Source organism: Sceloporus occidentalis, unplaced genomic scaffold (assembly GCF_023333645.1).
Source record: "Sceloporus occidentalis isolate IW3139 unplaced genomic scaffold, rSceOcc1.0.p SCAF_1, whole genome shotgun sequence".
Taxonomy (NCBI): domain Eukaryota; kingdom Metazoa; phylum Chordata; class Lepidosauria; order Squamata; family Phrynosomatidae; genus Sceloporus; species Sceloporus occidentalis.
This window is the reverse complement of record NW_028316981.1, coordinates 121,796,144-121,817,251: the sequence shown is the minus strand read 5'-3', so window position 1 is coordinate 121,817,251 and position 21,108 is coordinate 121,796,144. Positions and strand designations below refer to the sequence as shown.

General features: G+C 41.8%; 1 protein-coding gene across 4 annotated transcripts in view; it reads left to right on the top strand.

Moving 5' to 3' along the window:
* The first annotated feature begins 4,205 nt into the window (after positions 1 to 4,205).
* LOC149322059 (myosin-10) overlaps positions 4,206 to 21,108 on the top strand; it is a 123,138-nt gene continuing 106,235 nt past the window's right edge. For 3 of the 4 annotated variants that reach the window (XM_089533993.1, XM_089533985.1, XM_089533965.1), the window contains exons 1-2: positions 4,206 to 4,388; positions 10,779 to 11,151. In XM_089533993.1, the coding sequence (XP_089390119.1) occupies positions 10,807 to 11,151 (345 nt within the window). In that variant the 5' untranslated portion in view covers positions 4,206 to 4,388; positions 10,779 to 10,806. Of the gene's footprint in view, positions 4,389 to 4,834; positions 5,173 to 10,778; positions 11,152 to 21,108 lie in introns of those variants that run through there. The other variant, XM_089533974.1, reaches the window with a different exon arrangement.

Below are 21,108 nucleotides of genomic sequence, written 5' to 3'. Positions count from 1 at the left end.
GCTCACTAAGAGTTTCCAGTCTACAAAACGTCTTGCAAAACAGCCCACCAGACAATGCATTCTTTAGGAAATAAAAAATGGTATGATAGATTGCTGTTGATATCTTAGAATCAACATCCCAGTGTCTAATCACTGAATCTATGTTCTATTCCTACTCAGTACAAAACGTGTCCTGGCAAAGAAGGAGTGGAGTTGGTTGCAAGAGACCAAGCCAACCCTGCAGAGGTATCTGAGGTGTGCAAATGTTCTTTAAGGGGAACTGGAGCATTATGTGCACATCTGCATAGACCCCACTGGAAAAGAGAGAGAGAGAGAGAGAGTGTGTTGCCTAGGAAGATTTACATTAAGTCACCTTGAATGTCAGGGGATAAAGGGATGGTATTTTAAGGTTGCATCCACACTGCAGAAATAATTCTGATTGACACTGCTTCAACTGCCATGGTTCCATACTGTATGGCATTCTAGGAATGCTAAGATTGGCTGTTGAGGGAGAAGTATTCAGAAACCTTAACTAGGGAGTTCCTCTGGTGCATTGACCAAACTACAATTCCCAGGATTCCATAGCATTGTGCCATGGCAGTCAAACCGGATTATTTCTGCACTGCAGATATTGCATAAGAGACCCAATTCTGTTCAAAAACCCAGAATATTGTGCAAACTTTGTACAGGATACAATGCAGAGTGTGTTCAAGAAGAGAGTGAGTGCGCTGCAAGCAGGGTTTCGGCACGGTGAGCAGATGGCCTCACCCCAAAGGAGGACAAGGCACCTCAAAAACTAGAACATTCACGATAAATTCAAAATAGCTTTTTGGCTGAAGAGCGGGGTATAAATACTATAAATAAATAAACAAACAAACAAACAAATAAATATACAGCTGTGTTAGTCTCTAGAATCAGTAATTAGAGAAATCCTGCAATACCTTTGAGTCTAACTGAAAGAAAGAAGTTGGCAACAAGAGCTTTCTGCAGACACTTCAGAAATAATCCAGTTCAAGAACTATTTAACTGCCCTGGCTCAATGCGAGGGAACTCTGAGAACTGTAGTTTTGTGAGACATTTGGTCTTTTCTGTCAGGGAGCTCTGTGACACAATAAATTACAGTTCCCAGGACTCTCTACCACCAAGCCAAGGCAGTTAAAGCCTTTGGACCTTAATATTCTTCCTTGTCTAAATGTGTATCTGAGAAAATGGACTTAAGTCTAGGAAAACTCATGTTGCCAACTTCTTTCTTTCAATTAGTCTCAAAGGTGCCATGGGATCTCTCTACATACTAATTCATGATAAATATAGGACATGGCCAAAATAAAAGCTAAAAAGCCTAATATGAATGTAAATCCACGCTTCTTAGCCATGCTTAAAATGGAAGGGACAATTGGCAGTTCCTCCAGGACAGGAGGTTATCACATAGGAGGAAACGGAGAAGGGAAAGGTAAAATGCAGAGATAATTGTGTGGTCGGGCGTCAGATCTTCAGACAATGTCGCGCAAAATCCTGACTTCTCCCAGGAAGAAACAGCAACTGAAGATGCAGCAGTTAAAAAGGCCAATGTGATTCTAGGCTGCATGAATAGAAGTATAGTGTCCTAGATCAAGGGAAGTAATAGTACCACCGCATTCTTCTTTGGTCAGCCCCAACCTGGAATACTGTATCCAGCTCTGGGCACCACAGTTCAAAAAGGATTTTGAGAAGCTGGAGATTGTCCAGAGGAGGGCAACTAAAATGGTGAATGGTCTGGAAACCATACCCTATTAGGAGAGACATAGGTAGCTGGGCATGTTTAGCAGTGGGAGCGATGGCTGCTGTGCCAGGAAAGGAAGCGCTTCCAAGTCCCCCGGCTGCATCTGCACTGCAGAATTAATCCAGTTCAACAGTTGCTGTTTGCTTACTGCCTTGGACCTCTGCTTCCCTCAGTAGTCTAGCTCTTTGTAGGAGTGAAGGCCTGATTGAGCAGTCACTGCTCTTTACACTTGCACTTTATTCTTATATTGGGTATAGAGGGCAAAGATTTGTCCTTTTGCTGGACAGAGACAATGGTCTGTTACCTGCATTACCTCCTTGCAGGGTTGCCATTTCCCGGTTTTGGGCACGGCAATCCCAGATTGGAGGGTCCAAAAATGTCCCGGCTGGGCATTATTGACCCCCCAGTCCTGGATTCCTGCCTTGCTCCAGGCCGTATTTTTTGCAATTTCCAGTCTACTGGAAAAAATGTGGCTGGAACAAGCAGAAAGCCTCCTCCGGCTCCTCCTTCTCCAAGATGGACTCTTCCCCAAAAGATCCAGTGTGGCCAGCTAGGCAGCAGCGCAGTGCCCCAGCCCTGGGGAGGCCTAGCTGGCCATGCTGCATCTTCTGGGGCTGAGGTTGAGGCTCCGAGCATGGCGCTGCCTCACCCAGCCCTGGCCAGAGCAGCTGGCTAGGCCTCCCCGGAGGTGTAGGCAGCACTGTACTTGGGGCCTCAGCTGAGGCCCCAGAAGATCCAGTGTGGCTGGCTAGGCCTCCCCGGGGCTGGAGGAGGCAGTGCTGTGTTTGGGGCCTCGGCCTAGAAAGATCTGATGGCACGGCAAGGATGCAGTAGGCTTCCCTGGGCTGAGATGCAGTTACATGGGGCAGAGGCCCAAAGGATCCAGTGGGGCTGTAGGTGAGGCACAATATGAATTTATATTGGGTTTTTAAAATTTCTATTAATTTTTGGGGGTTTAGTTGGTCATGCCCTCCATTTTTCTTGAACTGGGACATTTGGTCCTACATTTTCCCCAGTGTTGTGCAAGAGAATTACAGTAACCCTCACTCCTTGGCCTCAGAGGGAGAGAAGCAGGCCAGCTCCATCAAGCCTAGCCTAGATTAAGAAAGAGAGCCCTCCCTCCAGTCCATCTGCCATGGTCCAGGCCTTGGAGGGAGAGAAGAACGGCTGGACCTATTCCCCTTGCCCACCACCATTCCCTTCTCCTTTTGTGTCATGTCTTTTTAGACTGTGAGCCTGAGGGTAGTAGGGAAACGTCTAATTAAATATATGTAAGCCGCTCCAAGAATCTTTGCGGCTGAAGAGCGGGATATGAATACCATAATAAATGAAACAAAACACCACCATGGCTCCATGCTGTGCTGCGGGGGTCTGGCTAGAGACCACAAAAAACGACAGGCCCCAGGATTTCAGAACATTCAGCCATTCATGGCCAGATCTCCTCTAGAGATTATGCAAAATGGAGGGCAGTGAAGGAAGAAATGGAAGACGTGACCCAAATAATAGGAATGCAAATTCATGCTTTTTTAGTCTTCAAAATGGAGGACGTTTGCCGCCACCACCACCCCCCCTTCCTGGGCAGAAGGAGGCTGAAATGTAGGGCAAGTCCAGGAAAAGGAGGACATGACCCAAATATAAAATTCTAAATGCTCGTATAAACATATATGAACCCACACTTCTGTGGCTGCATCCACACTGGAGAGATAACCCAGTTTGGCACCACTTTAACTCTTTGTCTGGCTCAAGGCTATGGAATTCTGGGAGTTGGAGTTTGTTGTGGGCCTCTGCTCTGGGCCCCACAACAAATTCCAACTCCCAGGATTCCATAGCCTTGAGCCAGGACAGTTAAAGTGATGCCAAACCGGGTTATTTCTCCAGTGAGGATGCAGCCTTTGTCGTGCTCAAAATGGAGGGCTTTTTTTGGGCATTCCTCCTGGACAGGAGGTTGAAATGGAGGACATGTCCAGAAAAAGGTGGACGCAGGTCGCCAAGGGGAGTTAAAGCGGTTTCAAAGTGGATCACTTCCGCAGTGCGGATGCTGCCTGAGGCGCTCAGTTCTCCCGGCCAGTCCTTGACCCTGAGTAGCAAAGAAGGGGGGAGGAGATGACCCTCCCTCCCTCCCTCTCCGCCTCCTCACAGGCGAATGGCAACCCTAAGACGCAGGTCACTGGAAGAGAAGCCCCTTCTTGATGGGCAGGCGTGGCCAGCCAATCAGGGACGGGCTGTCCGCAGCAGAGAAAGCTTGAGAAGGTTGCTATGAGCCTGGCTTGGGGCGGGGCTTAGGGATGGCCAATAGCGTGCGAGGGTGGACGTCGAAGCAGCCTATGAGGAACGTCGTTCTCTCTTTTTTTAATTTCTCAAGAGGGGCGGGGCCGAAAGCCGAGGAGGAGGAGGCGGACTAGGGGGCGTGGCCATTGCGGCGCTAAAGGCGCCTGGAGCGGGGGCGGGGCGGCTAGTGCGGAGGAGATTGGAGCGTGCGCGCGCCGGAGACGAGGCTAGTGAGCGCGAGGGGAAGAAAAGGGGGCGGGGGAGCGTTGTAGACTGCAAAGAGAGCGCCGCATCAAGCGAGGCATAAGGCTCTCTCGGAACGTTGGGAGGCAGGAAGGCGCGCGCACTCATTCTCATTGGCTGGCGCGCGCCTCGGAGACAGGTGAGGCTGAGGGTTGCTGCTGGGGGGGAGGGAGGGAAAAATAACGGCCGTCCTGAGTCCAAACCGCCATCCCTATCCCTCTCTTCCCCCCATTTCCCGCCTAGTTTGATAATGGAGCTGATGGGGCCTCGGGTGTGTGCCAGGGGCTGCCCTCTCCTCCTCTTCATCCTCCATCTTCCCTCCCTCACATTCAGGACAGCACCCCTTTTCTGTGTCCCTAGGGAGGCTCAAGGAATGAATGAATGAATGAGCTAAGCCTCTTTAACGCCCCCTCCCACACACTTCTTCCCCCTTCCCGCCCTTTCCCCCTTCCTTTCCCCTCCTCCAAAGGTCTCAGGAGAAGCCCACGTGTCCCTTTGTTTCAGTGGGGGGCAGGCACAGTCCTGGCGCCCCCTTGGCCCACCAGCTCTCTCCTTTCTCCTCCATCCCCCCCCCCCAGGACACGTCCTACATTTCCACCATCTGTCCAGGAGGGATTTCCAAAACGCCCTCCATTTTGAGCATGACCCAGAAGCATGGGCTTACATGTCTTCAGCTTTACTTTGGTTGTGCCCTCCTCCGCCCCTTGAAGACCCTACATTTTTTGCAGTGCCTTGTCCTCCTTTTGCGGTGAGGACATCTGGTTCCCTGGGATGCCGTGGCTTGCGGCTCCAAGGGCTGCTCCCTTCGCCTCCGGGCCGTCCTTTGCGGGGGTCTGGGGCATCCCTGGTACTGCAGCCACAAGGTTGTGAGTTCGAGCCCAGGCAGGGCTCCAGGGTCCACTCAGCCTTGCATCCTTTCATAGGTCAGTAAAACGAGTACCCAGCTTGTTGGGGGCAATTGCTTTACAGACTGTAAACCCCAATTGGCTGCTTCACTTAGAGTAGTGGTTCCCAGCCTTTCTAATGCCATGGCCCTTTAATACAGTTCCTCATGTTGTGGTGACCCTCCCCCCGTCCATAGAGGAGAAGTGTCTCGGTTCCTAAGACCATTGGAAATATGTGTTTCCAGATGGTCTTAGGCAACCCCTTTGAAAGGGTCCTTCAACCCCCAAAGGGGTTGCCACCCACAGGTTAAAAACCGCTGCCTTAGAGAGTGCTGAGTTCACTGACTAGCAGTATAGAAATGTAAATGCTATTGGTAAATATATTGCTATCTCTGGGTGTGTAAGGTAGGTGTATCCCCCCCACCTCCACTGCACCCCACAGCTGCCTCTTTTGCCCAGTGAAGGAGGATGTGCTTTGCGTTTGTTCTGTGCTATATGATTGTCCTGCCCTTCAGTGGTGGGCCTTGGGTAGAGCCCAGGCTCTCAACTTGGAGGCTGCACCAATTTATCCTCCTTAAACAAGTGAGGCTGATTAACCTGTTGGGTGGATTGGCCTAGTATTGTTTGGCCTTTGCATGTGGGATTCCCCAGATGTATGCCTGTCCTTGGAAAAGGTGGTCCTCTCTACATTGAGTCCCCTCCCTCTCATTTGCTGCCTTAGCTCTTTTCTTCTAATCGCTTCTTGTTTGATACGGTGGGCCCTTGGCATCCACTGGGGTTTGATTCCTAGGATCCCCCCATAGATTCCAATGGAGGCTCAAGTCTCATTAAATACAGTGGTATAGTAAAATTGTGTCTCCCATATAAAATGGCAAAATCAAGGTTTGCTCTTTATTATGTATATATTTTAAAACATATTTTCAAGCCGTGGATAGTGCTGAATCCGTGGATAAGGAGGGCTGACTGTAATGTGCAAGAAATGCAGAGAAATACCCAGTGAGATGCATGGCAGAGATCCCATCCCAATATGTAATAAAAGAAGCTTGTTGGGTATCTTAAGTAGTGGTAATGTAGCCATTTCTGCCCTTCCAGACTTTGGTTCCTTTCTTGTTTTCTATGAGAAGCCCAAAGAGGCGCTTCTCAGAAATACAGCATATATGTTGATTTCACATTGTGGAGGTTACACCCAGAGACACATAGTTGTCTTTGACTAGGATAACGTTTTTAATTGTTTCTGAGATCTGGTGTTTATGCAAGGAAGAAAAAAAAATGCCAGCTAGTTTTATATTATAAACACCAAACCCTGTAACACATGAAAGTATAGGGGTCATATTAAAACGTTGTCCTATATCTGTGTCTTAAAAGGTGCCATTTTTTGATTCAGTCAAATTTGTTTATAGCATTTCTTAAATAAACGGATCTTGCTTTACACATTCGCATTTGGATCCGATGGAGCAGTGTCACTAATGCTCCTTTGCATGCTTGGATCTTGTTTTGTGAACCAGTCACTACTTTGTGAGCAGTTTCTTCTGAAGCCCTGTATTATTTTGGCTGTGCTCACTGTAGTCCTTCTCCCTGGCCCTCTGGTGGATTGAATGACTTCACACTTGCTTTGCACATCTTAAGCTTTAGTGACTTGTCAGGCTAACAGTGCAGACACTAGTCAGACAGTGTTGAGTATCCTGTATCTGAAAACCCAAAATCTGAAATGCTCCAAAATCCAAAACTTTTTTCATTTTTAGCTGAGATAGTAACACCTTTGCTTTTTGATGGTGTACAAACTTGGTTTCATGCACAATTTTTTAAAAAAATATTACATATAAAATTTACCTTTGAAGGTGTCTATGAAACATAAATGAATTTCATGTTTAGGCTTGGGTCCCATCTCCAAGATCTCTCATTAGGCATATTCATATATTCCAAAATAAAAAAATCCAAAATACTTCTGGTCCCAGGCATTTTAGATAAGAGATATTCAACCTGTATACTATACTGAATGCTCATTTGAAGGAGAATGATACATTCTAATGGAATTCAGTTTTGAGAAATTAATATATAGAAAAAATAACATTTCATTCTTCTTAAGAATGGGTGTTTAAAAGATTGCTATTCTCCATTGATTACAAGGGTTAGTCTGTATTAATGTTGTAGGGTGAAACATATTCCAGCATTGTAGCAAATACTAATAACCCACAATAACAATTATTCATTGCTTAAAGACAGTACAAGGAACATTGTGTGTGGCAGCAAATTATGTAGATTAGGGATTCCCAACCTTCTGACACATGGGGACCACATTATAGGGTTCATTGACTAGAGGATTGCACCTTGAATCAAAATGAGTCTTTATTTCCTTTACCTGCTAATTTAGGTCACAAGTAAACTGTCAAAGTTAAGCGAAGAAGTCTTAACCTGAACCTAATGTACTTTGGAACTATATTTAAGTACTGTAGAATTTTGTCTTATGTCTAGTTATCCATGCTCACCAGAGAGCATGATTTCTGTTAGTTGAAATGTTGTTGCCATGTTCATCTAAATGTTCACCACCTTGACCTATGTTTGGATTTCAGTTTTTGCCTGTGAATAGTTTTCTCATATATTTCTGGTGTCAAAAGACTATGAACATGTCTGGAGCAAATTTCTTTACATTGATGTATGTATTGGGTGTGTGCATGCATGTGCCTTCAAGATGCTGGTTGACATGGCAACTTCATTAATTTAATAGAATTTTTTAAGGCAAGGAATACTCAAAGGTAGTTTTGCTAGTTCTTCCTCCAAAATATAGGTTACAAGCACATGGTATTTGTTGGCAGTCTCCTAGCCAAGTACTAGGAGGCCAGAATGAAAATGAAGGAGCAAAATGAAAGCTGGAGATGAGGGGACTTGGATGGAGGAAGATGTGAGAAGGGGAATCCCACACGTTTTCTTGCTGAGAGATCACTCCTCTCTCAATCCAAGGGCCATTGGCTCCTGCAAATCACAGATGTGTTAGAAGACTCCTAGCTGTACAGCATGGAGAAAACTAAAGCACAGCAACAAGACAGGGCAAGCTGCTCTTGTCGGGAAAGAAAAATGCCTTTCCCTGCTGGTAGTAACAACTCAATGCCCATTCATTCAGTTGATTTGCTTCCCTTAAAAAAAAACAACTCAACAGGATGTAAGGGGGGGATAAGGAGGGGAAAGACAATTAGTGAATGACTAAAGCCAGCTCTCTGTATCCACAGATTTAAGCATCCACATGAAAATATTAAATATATATATGTATATATAATTTTCAAAAGCATACTTTGATTTTGCCATTTCATCTAAGGGACACCATTTTAGAATGCCATTGTATTTAATGGGACTTTAGTATCCATGGTTTTGGTATACACAGCGGGTCCTCGAACCAAATCCCAGTGGATACCATGGACTTTACATGAAAGGCAAAAACCCATTCATGCATTTACTTATATTTCTTATCTAAACGTAAAGCCCTCATCATGACGCTCCTCAGTTAGGGAGAGTGGGGAAAAAACTGAGTAAATGGGTACCTGATTTTTGTTTGCTGGCAAAACATTTGGGTTTGATCATTAATCAGAATGGAAATTGTAGTCAAGAAATCAAAAGTCTAGGTCTAGGAGGGGCAGCTATGAAAGCGCTAGACAGGATCTTGAAGAATAAAGATGTATCATTGAATACTAAAGTATTCAATGAAAAAAAATCAACTTATTTAAGATGTGGTGCTGGAGAAGAGTTATGTAGATATCATGGATGGCCAAAAGGTCAAATAAATGGGTCCCAAAACAAATCAAACCTGAATTCTCCCTTAAAAGCCAGGTTGACTAAACTGAGGTTGTCGTACTTTGACCATATCATGAAAAGACATGGCTGACTAGAAAAGACATTAATACTTAACAAAGTAGAAGGGCAGTAGGAAAAGAGGAAGACCACATTCAAGATGGACAGACTCACGGAAGCCACGATCTTGAGCCTGCAAGACCTGAGTAGTGTGGCTGAAAATAGGGGTACTTGGAAGGCTCTAGATGATAAGTTCATAATGAGTCGAAGTTGACTTGACAGCAGTATACAAGAACAACAAAGCATCTGGGATGGCCAAAATACTAGTTTGGAGATGAAGCTCCAGAAGGGAATGACAGATGAAGCCCTCCATCTGCTTGGAGACAGGAAGAAACAATGTAACTATATGTTCTTACAGGAAAGGGCAGGAAAAGGACAGGAATGCAGCCACTTGGGGAATAAAGAATTTTGTAGGGTTGGAGGAAAAAGTCAGGAAAGTGACAGCAGCACCCAAGCTGCTTGAGGGCCACAAAGAAAGAGCTTAGAGGGAACATAACCTGTGGGCTGGAGGATGGGGGTCATAGATAGTCATTGTGCAACTAATTAGAAATTTGAATTGCATAATAGCTTTCCAAAAACAAAATTTGCGAGCAACTTTGAATATAATTTTTTCCTCAAAACTTGACCACTGTAGTTAAAAAAATATGAATGTAATAGAAAATGCACACATATCAAAAATAATGGAAAGGCAAAGCAAAGAAAATGGTGACTGTGAGCCCATACAGATAAGCCAAAATAAAGTTGCTTTGGGTCACTTTGGAGGTATGCTGTTTAAATAATGCATGCATCCTAAGGCCAGAAGCTGTGCCAAAGCTGTGGTCCAGTCCCTAGGACTGGAGCATGGCTTTGGTGTGTCTTCTGGCGTTTAAACAGCATACCTCCAAAGTGACCCAAAGCAGCTTTATTTTGGCCTGTCTGTATGAGCCCTTTATTAGCAGTGACTATCACCTTTAACTTGATAACTTTGCCTAATTTTAATCCAGAAAAGCTGACCAACACACATAAATGTCTTATTCAGATCCTTCAAAGTCCAGTTCCTCCTGGCACCTCTTTAAGGGGAAGTGCCAAATTGCTGCCACTGCCACCAGTTTCCTGCCCAGGCATTCCAAAAAGACCAGAAACAGAGCCATAGCACAGAAAATACAGGGAGTCTGTACTACTTTTATGTTCTTCTGGGATAGAGTAAGCTCTTCCCTTTTCCAGCTCTACTCAGTGAAGGAAATGGTTCCTATTTTGGCGAGTGTCAAGGTACAGTGCTTACACTAACCTGTGGATAAATTGACCCAGGTCTTTTGGGCTGATTTTTGGACTAAAATTTCTAGACTTATACATGAGTGTGCATAGTATGTGAGGTCCTGTGCATGCATACCTGTGAGTAAGCACCATTGAGCACAGTGAGACTGACTTATGAATAAATATTGGTAAAGGAGAGTTTTCATGTACTGAAGCAAAGAACAAAACAGCCTGGAACGCAAGCATGTTAGTGTGCTACTGTTTGGCTCTTATAGAAGGGCAGTAGGAAAAGAGGAAGACCACTGCTTTATATTGAAGCACATACGCTTTCCTGCAAATTGGGAGGTGAAAAGTTCATTAAAGGCTTGTTGTCACAGGATATTCTGCTCCATGAACATTAAAACCATGCAGATTCTGTTAAATATTTTTTTGGATTGTTTTCAAGATGGCAGTTGAAGTGCAAGTTTATTGCATACCCCAACTTGATTAATCTGTGTTTGCTAACTTTGAGAAATGAGCCATTTGTGCTTACTGATTATTTGTGACTGACCCTTCTGATTTAATTTTACTAGGTTGCAGTTGTTGGATATTTCCTTTACAATGGCACAGAGGACAGGACAGGAGGACCCTGAGAGATACCTCTTTGTGGACAGGGCAGTTATCTATAACCCTGCTACGCAGGCTGACTGGACTGCTAAAAAATTGGTGTGGATACCTTCAGAACGTCATGGATTTGAAGCTGCCAGCATCAAAGAGGAGAGGGGAGATGAAGTGCTGGTTGAACTGGCTGAAAATGGAAAGAAAGCAGTTGTCAACAAGGATGATATTCAGAAAATGAACCCCCCAAAATTTTCTAAAGTAGAAGACATGGCAGAATTGACATGTTTAAATGAAGCCTCTGTTCTGCATAATTTGAAGGATCGATACTATTCTGGACTCATCTATGTAAGTAATCATTATTTGAATGGACATTGTGTAGTGGTCAGTAAAGCTACCTTACTGGTTGGTAAATTGAGGGGGAACTGTAGCTTTCAGACTGACTCACATTTTAAAATGTGAGGTTATTTTCCTTGTAATTTTGATTCTAATAATTATTTTTTCTTTATTTGGACTTTCTCTGTCCTTTGATACTTTTTCATTATGATACTGTGCTTAGTGTGATTTCAGAATGTGTAACAATTTTGAGTGTTCAGTGAATTTTTGAAGGTAATGATAATGTTTTAGGTGTCTGTAACATTTTGTGTAGTATTCTTCAGGAATATTTTTTTTCTTTTCATCCGCATTTGTGGCCACTAGGCAAAATATTGAGATAGGGTAGCAGCTGAATATGGCTGAACCACATGAATGTGAATCTTGACAAGATGCAGTTCTCATTCAGGCAGTCACTTCGAGCCTATACAGTTGTAATGTGATCTGTAGGGAGTGACGTTTAAGACCAAATTTTCTATGAGCATAAAATGTGAAAGATAACTAGGAAAGCCTAACTACCTGTTCAGAAGAGCACCGGCTGTGGTGTGTATGTGTTAGGTACAACTTAAAATGCTAATTTGGATGTAAGGATCTGATTTACATGTTGTCGTTATTCATTTATATAGTTCCATCAGTGTGCGTTTAATGTTGTCACTTGAGTAAACCATGAGCTGTAAGTTAATTCTGTATGTTTATTTCTACTTTCACTCATATACAGTAATAAAAATCTTGAGTGGTTTGGTAAGCAGTAACAAACATTTTCCTTGACATCCAAACCAGGATTTAATCCTGTTTGGTACTTGGATGCTAAATTACAGTTTCTTGTTCCAGATATAATGGGAAACTGTGATTGAAACCCCACCCCCACCCTGGTTTTCTGTTGGGGGCAAATGTGGAGGAAAAAGCTTGTTAGTGTAACAGTCATTCTCAAATTCAAACCAACTTAGCCTCCTCCCTTAATGTCTGTTGCTGTTGCTGGATTTCCTGAGTTGTTTCCAATTTATGGTGACCCTAAAGTGACCCTATCATGAGGTTTTCTTGTGAATCCCAGGGATGCATAGTGTGCTCTTCTATTGATACTGCCTTTGTACCACACTCAGATGGCTTATGAAAGCAATTAATTAATGGCTATGCTGCGGTTGTAGGGTTCCTTCCTCCTGGAGAGAAGGGACTTAGCAAAGTCCACAGGGAACATTTTCTAGAAACATTAAGAACATTTAGAATGGTCCTCCAGATCTATGTTTGTGGCAGAAGGAGGTTGGTCTTAAGATGATAAAATGTCATCAAACTAAAATGGTACTTTTAATGTAAATATATTAAAACTTTATTTCTTTTATTTCAAGTTGTATTAAGTAAATAGTGAAAAGAAATGATGACATGAGACTTTAATTTATCTATGAATACACTCTAATTACTTTATCTATGAAAACAAAGCCTAAGATCTGAAGAAAATACAAATGTAAAAAAACTGAATTATTATGCTAGTTTTTGGTCCAATATCGTTAACTTGTCTGCAAATATACTGATTCAGTGTTGTAATCTATACATAGTTAAATGAAAAGGCCTCCTTAAAATAGTTTTTATTGATTATAAACTATAGTTACAGTGCGCCCGTGTCATACGCAGGCACGCTTTACATGGCATTCAGCATATACTGAAAGCTGCGTGGGGAGGAAGGGGCGACGCGTCCCATAGGGAAGAGTGGGGCGCATGCACCCATGGCGTGTGCGCTGCCATGCCGCCGCATTCATGAGCCCTATTCATTTAAATGAGGTTCAAGCATAGGCGTTATTTGTTTTATGCGGGGGAGTCCGGAACAGATCCCCGCGTAAACAAAGGGTGCACTGTACAAACAATACACTCTTCAAGCACAGTATAGTTAGAACTCTCAACATTAAAGATTTAATCACTGCTGTGATAGATAGGGATTCTATGGGCTGCACTTTGCTCATCTACACCATTGAGACTCCTCAGCTTTACCTGTTTTGTTAATCTTCTGCTTACTGTACATAAAAAGCTTTTTTCTACTTTTTCGATCTAGCAGCCTAAGACCCCATACAAACAGGCCAAAATAAAGCTGCTTCGGGTCATTTTGGAGGTATGCTGTTTAAATGATGCATGCGTCCTAAGAGTCCGGAAGCTACACCAAAGCCACAATCCAGTCCTAAGGATGGGAGCGCAACTTTGGCGCAGCTTCCGGACACTTAGGATGCATGCATCATTTAAACAGCATACCTCCAAAGTGACCCGAAACAGCTTTATTTTGGCTTGTCTGTATGGGGCCTAGCTTACCTTTCAGAACCTCAACATTAAATTTCCTCCATGTTAGCAGTTTCAGTGTTCTATGGCCATTGCCATCACACCAGCATTATGAACAATCTTTGTACCAGCTAGGCAGCACATTGTTCACTGTAAACTTAGCTGCATATGTTTCTAAGGAGTTAATTGCCTCCCATCGTGAGATGTTGACTATCCTTGAAGGTGTATGTTCAGCGTGAGACAATATCTGTTCATCTCCTAAGGATTAGGTATCTTCTGTGGAGTCATTTCTTTCTTCCTTAGAGTAACGTCTTTCTCTTGTGACACTCCCATTGTCTGACTGTACAAGAGCAATCATATTGGTAGTAGGGAACAGCTGTTGGCTTTATGAAGGCAATGTCTGTCAATCTTTACTTTTCTTAATTTCTTCAAGTCACCTACTCTGGCATTAGAGAATAAACTTGTTCCCTGAAAACCAAGAGTTCTATGTACTGTACTTGCATAATTGTATGCATTCAATATGCATTCAACACATTAAAAATGCTTCATCTCTACATTCCTGCAAGCTTTGTACTTTTACACCCATCTTGTTTTACTTGAAAACAATTATTTGAAAATTATTTGCTAACAGAAATGAATGGTTTTTTTTGACTGCCCATTGTCCTGTCAGAAACTCACTAGGGTGTCTGTATTTTGACACTTTTTGAGCTCTCAGCTAGGCATTAATGTGCTGGGGCATTTGTAGAACTCGGTTGCCTCAGGAGCTCATCCTAATTGAGTAACTCTGTCCAGGTTCCCCAACTACACCTGTATCTAATTAATTTAGATACAGATACATCCAAAGAAACTGTTGGGCTACACAAGACTCCAGTAAGTGGAAGTCTAGATCAGTTGCCCTATTTTCAAGTGAGGGGACAGTTGGTAGGGAATTTAGAAGTATAGGAGGTTTCTGAATTAAATGAGTAATCTCGATCTACGGGTAGTTGAGTCTGGCTTCAGGTCTTGTTCTGAGCAGAGGCAACTCTAGTAATGTTAGTGGATGACCTGTTTTGAGAATTGGACAGGGAGAGTATCCCTGTTGGTTCTACTGGATCTCTCAGTGGCTTTTAACCATTGAATATGGCATCCTAAATTGCTTTCCAGGGATGGGTCTTGGGGGGGCAGTATTTGATAGTGGTTCTGATCCTTTTTAAGAGGTGCAAACTCAGACAGAGATGTTGTGGGATTCCTGTTTGACTCCTTGGTTATTGACCTATGGAGTCCCTCAGATTTTTGTTTGGTTACCCATGCTTTTTAACATCTACTTGAAACCACTGGGAGAGGTTGTCTGGACATTTGGGATTTCGTGCCACCAGTATCTGTTTCTCCTTTCCACCTAACTCCAAGGAAATCTTTGGTTGTAAGTCAGTAGCTTACACCAGTAGTGGATTGGATAAGAGTGAACAAATTGAAGTTTAATGTAGACAAGGCAGAGGTGCTCGTGGTCAGTCAAAAGGTAGATCAGGTAATAGTGATTCAACCTATAGATCAGGTAATAGTGATTCAACCTATGCTGGTTAGGATTACATCCCCGTTTGCACTTTAGGTGTTCTCCTGGACTCAATCTTGAGCCTGACTGCCCAGATTTTGGTGATGGCCAAGAGTGTATTTGCACAGTTAATATTATGTAGTTTGCCAGTCTTGGAGAAGTTGGAGCGAGCTACTGTGACACATGGCACAGTTGCATCCCATCTGGAATACTTCAATGTGCTGTACAGTGGACCCTTGTTATACGTGGGGTTTGTTTCTAAGATCCCCCATGTATAACAAAATCTGTGGATGCTCAAGTCCCATTAAATATAATGACATAGCAAAATGGTGTCCCTTATAAAAATGGAAAATCAAGGTTTGATATTTGAAATTTATACTTTTTTGGAACATTTTCAAACTGTAGATGCTTGAATCAGTGCATAAAAAAATCAGTGTATAAGAAGGGCCGACTGTACTTTGGGGCTGCCTTTGGAAGCAGTTTGAAGACTTCACTGAGTCCAAAATACTATGGCCAAAGAGCTGCCTGGGGTTGGTTACAAGGAAGGTCCAAATCCATTGTTGAAATAACTTCACTAGCTATCAGTTCATTTCTTTTTTTCTTTTTTAAAAAATTATTTTATTAGTTAAAAACACTGAACAATTTGATCATCAATCACTTAACGTTTAAAGCATCACACATAACATACACCTTCCAGTTACATAAGCTATGATACTTGGGGTCGTAGAAATTTCATCCTGTAATATCTTGCAAATTCTCTTGTTCTTTCTTCCATTCTTCTTTTCTCTTCTCTTCTTTCCTTCCCGATACCTTCTCCTTACATATCTCAACTTTCTAAAATCCTTCTCCTCCGTCATCTATCAAATCTCCCTTTATCGTTTTCCATTCTTCTTGCATACTAACATTTTCCTCTCTTCCCTCTCTTACCTTCTGCATAACCTGCCTATACCTTCATTCACATCTCCTCGCAAACTAACTTCCTCCTCAACCCTTAACAGTTTCTTTCCCTCATGATCTCTTGGATTTCCAAACTATTCTATTTTATGTTACTTGCTTTTATCCCATAAATTTAACCCCTTTGTATTTCTGTTAATGTCTTTGCTACTATTACTACCAAATACATATTATATTCCTCTCTTATTCAATAAAAATGTCTGGGTATATAATCTTATTTCCTATACAGTTGTTTCTAAACATGAACATAGAAAGACTAGAAATATACTGTATGTAAATAATTATGTATCAATCTATCAGTTCATTTCTAAGCACAATTCAAGGTGCTAGTTATGACCTGTAAAGCCCTATGTAACTTATCTCCAGACTATTTGAATAAGCACATACTTCCCTATAAGAACCGGCCAGAGTTCTAAGATTTCCACGAGATCTTGGTCCCACTCCCATCGCAGGTCTGCTTAGTGAGGACATAGGCAAGAGACTTCTCAATAGTTACTCTCAAGGTGGGGAATGCTCTCCTATGGGAAATTAAGCTAGTCCCCTCTTCTCTCCTTGCAATGGCAGGTAAAGGTGTTTTTATTGAAAGGCATTTGGTAAATAACTCAATATGCAGAAGACTCATTTACTGGAGTTTGAGTGCTGTACTTTTATTTTTATGTTATGTTTTTATATTATTTTGTTGTTAACTGCCCTCAAGTCTACTTCAACTGATGGCAGTCATGTGGATGAGACATCTCCAAGTCCTCTCATGCTCTGCCTCTCATAGAATCATAGAGTTGGAAGAGACCGCACGGGCCATCCAGTCCAACCCCCTGCCATGCAGGAAATCCAATCAAAGCATCCCCAATAGATGGCCATCTAGCCTCTGCTTAAAGACCTCCAAGGAAGGAGACTCCACCACTCTCCGAGGGAGTGTGTTCCACTGTCGAACAGCCCTTACTGTCAGGAAGTTCTTCCTAATGTTGAGGTGGAATCTCTTTTCCTGTAGCTTGCATCCATTGTTCCGGGTTCTGTTCTCTGGAGCAGCAGAAAACTCCTCAATATGCTCCCTCCTCAATATGACATCATTTCAAATATTTAAACAGGGCTATCATATCACCTCTTAACCTTCTCTTCTCCAGGCTAAACATCCCCAGCTCCCTGAGTCGTTCCTCATAGGGCAAGGTTTCCAGACCTTTCACCATTTTAGTTGCCCTCCTTTGGACATGGCTCCAGTTTCTCAATGTCCTTTTTGAATTGTGGTGCCCAGAACTGGACACAATATTCTAGGTGGGGCCTGACCAGAGCAGAATACAGTGGCACTATTACTTCTCTTGATCTAGACACTATACTTTTATTGATGAAGCCTAAAATTGCCTCTCTGTTCAGGTCCTGCAGGCCCAGGCCTGTGTCCTCCCTGATTAAGTCTAACCACCTGGCACGTGTTCTTCTCTTTCTACTGCCTTCTACCTTTCCTATCATCATTGCCTTTTCTAATGATTAATGTTTTTGCATGATGAAGCCAAAGTATAAAAACTTCAATTCAGTCATTCTGGCTTCTAGGGATAGTGTGGGCTTGATCTGTTCTAGGGCCCATTTGTTTGTCTTTTTGGACATGCATGTATCCTCAACACTCTTCTCCCGCACCTTTAACTTGTTTGAAGGTTCTAGCAGGGGAGTGCAGCTATCGTACACCCAGACAAAGAAAGATAATGAGTGAATACCTCTTACAATAATAATTAATAATAATAATTTTATTTATATTTCCTGCCTCTCCCTGCAGATCGAGGCGGGATTACATCAATAAAATAGTAAAATACAAGTACAGTGGTACCCCGGGATACGAATTGCTCGCGTTACGAAATTTCCGGGGTACGAAAAAGTTAGATAGGAAAAAACTGTTCCGGGTTACGAAGATTTTTTCGGGTTACGAAATTTTTTTCGGCACGAAATTCAAATCTGAAAGCGCGGCTAGCGGGCGGCTAGCGGCTTTCCAGCGCCTTTTCGGGTTGCGAAATTTATCGGGTTACGAACGGCGCCGCGGAACGAATTAATTTCGTAACCCGAGGTAGCACTGTATAAAAATTTAGATAATAAAATGCTAACAATATAATTTTAAATTCAAACATCATCTGAACAACCAGAAACATCCAAAAACTTATCGTTATAACCAGAGTAGAGCGTTTTATCTTAAAATCTCCTATAAGATCGAGAATTGTCTATGTTAAAAAATGGAAAGACCAGCAAATCCGGAATATAGATGAATGGATCCTAAAATTAATGGACATGGCAGAAATGGACAAACTAACCATGTATTTAAGTAAGAAGTCATCACAATCTTATAAAAGCGAATGGGGAAAAATATCGATCTTATGGAAAACCAAGGAGAAATAATAGAAAATAATAGGAAAAGAGATACTTAAGGCAGAATAATATAAGTATCATTAGTGAATAGTATTGGAAAGAATAAAAGTCTGCAAAGAGTATATGTATTCAAACAATTAAGAAAGTAACAAAAATAATACATTAGTACAAGACATTGATTATATGACAAATGTAATATATATATGTGTGTGTGTGTGTGTGTGTGTGTGTGTGTGTATATATATATATGTTCAGTATGGTGATGAATGTGGATATATACATACTGTCAAAGTTAATATATACTTTAAAAAGTTTTTAGGGTGGACAACAGAAAACAGAAAAGATTAGAAATACTGATCATGTAAGGTAGAGCAAAGTATAAGTCTAGTGTTGGAAGTTAGGAAGTTAAATGAAGATGATGAATGAGTGTGTAAATGTTTGTATAAAAGAAACAATAAGATTATATATAAATAGGATTGGATAGAAGATATCAGCAAGACTGTGTGATTGTATTATTTTACGGTGAGTTATTTGTTGTTATTCGTGTTTGGAAAAATCAATAAAAATTATTAATAATAAAAAATACTCTTCCCCAGCACTACATCTTAAATGAGTTGCTTTTCTTTCTATTGGCTTATTTTACTGTCCAGCTCACATCCATACATTGTGATGGGAAATACTGTGGTTTAGACTATCTTCATTTTAGTGTTCAGCTTTGTCTTTACACTTTATGATCCTGTCCATTGCTTTCATAGCTGCTCTTCCTAGTCCTGTTCTGCTTCTGATTTCTTGACTGAAGTCTCTGTTCTGATCAGTATTTGAACCAAGATATGGGAACTCTTTAACTGTTTCAATTCATTGTCTAGGATGAATTATCGTCTATGGTAATTTTTTTTAATGTTCAGCTGCATATAGCTTCCTTTTTGCTTTGAGACATTAAAGAAGTTAACAGTGCTACCTAACATGAAAATAAGTTTGAGTTATATAATTCAGACACTGTCTGTATATTAATCTAATGCTACTTGAAATTTAAATCTTAATGGAGAAAAATGGTCCAGCATCTGAAACTGTATTTTGGATGTGGAGGTTTAGAACAAGCCCATATTCATATTGAGTGAGTTAGAAAATAATGTAGCATAAAAGATTTTTCAGAATAAACTCTGGACTCAAAATGAGGTTTGTTTTATGCTGTTCTATTTTGGGGAGGATTTTTTTAAATGTCTAGGTGCTTGCTTTGTCTTCTGTATGGGAACCAATGAATGTGGAAATGGTGTGTGAAAGTATATATTCTTAGAAGAACTTTATTAAATAATAATAATAATAATAATAATAAATTTTTTATTTGTATACCGCTTTTCCATCTGATCAAAGCGGTTCTTATTATTCAGGCTGCACTCATTTTGTGATCTGTGAACATCCTTGAGTCTCTGCAGAAAAACTAGAAACTTGCTTTTATAATGCCTTTCATTTTGTACCAGCTACTAAATTGATTAATTATTAAAAGTGTAATACACACACACACACACACATACACACAAACTATAGTTGTTGGTAAGCTAAATGTAAAAGACTTAAAATAAGATGTCCTCACAACCTGCATGGGACACAGTTGAAACTGCTGCAGAATTCAGGCAACTAATAGTTCCTCTTCCCAAATAGGTCATAGGTCTTGTTACTCAGAGGGGGTAGGAATGTTGGAATGTACTCTGGACAAGCTTCTACAAACACACACTCAAGTGATACTGTGATGAATTATACAAAAGTTTCCTTCAGGACACTAACAGTGTCCTGCCTGAATGCTTCCAGATGCTTTCTGGGATTTAAAATATAGGGCACAAATGTCAGATAACTAAACAGTAAACTGCTTGGCAGTGTTGCAGCATTTTGATTCCTGAAAAGAGTTGAGTTTTGTGTCTGCTGATAGAGTTCACATTTTGACACTTTAAGGTTTAAATCCAATTGCTAGAATAAACCATTGAGGTCAATGAGATTTACATAACCTATTTATCATTACGTCTGCTCATTGATTGTTATGTCTACGGTAGTTGAGGCTATAGAGCTGGTGTGGTGTGATTTGAGTGCTGGATAATCACTCTACAAGAAACAGTGTTTGAGTCCCTTCTCAACCATGGCAACCCATTGGATGACCTTGGGCAAGACACATTCTCTCAGCCTCAGGGGAAGGCAACAGCAAATCCTCTCTAAACAAATCTTGCAAAGAAAACCCTGTATAGTCAGGTCTCCCCATAGGCAGGATTTCTTTCGACGGCTTTGAGCTTACGTGGAAGGCAAGTCCCAACAAAAGTAATGGGGTGCATATTCACACCGCCATGAGCACACACCCCATTATTTTCTATGGGGCTTGAGCATACGCTCTTTTCCTCATATGCCGGGTGTGTGTGTGTCCAGAACGGATCTCCTGTGTATGGGGAGGGCAGACTGTAATAGTTTTGCCTTAATGTCACCATGGCTGCATCCCTAATGCAGAAATAATCCAGGCTAGCACAGTTTTAAGTGTCATGGTTCAATACTATGGAATTCTGGGAATTGTAGTTTGTTGTGGTACCAGAGCACTCTCAGAGAGAAGGCTAAATGTTTCACAAAACTACAGTTCGTAGAATTCCCTAGCACTGAGCAATGGTAGTTAAAACCATGGATTATTTCTGCAATGTGGATGCAGCATATGTCAGAAACAACTTGAAGGCACACAACAGCGACAAAGTTGGGTCTAGGATTGGATTTAGGCTCATGTATCCGAGTATCACAGTAATTTGGGTTTTAAAACCATTAAGCATCCACATTCATCCTCCCCTCCCATAATGTTTATCAGAACAAAATATGCTGTTGCT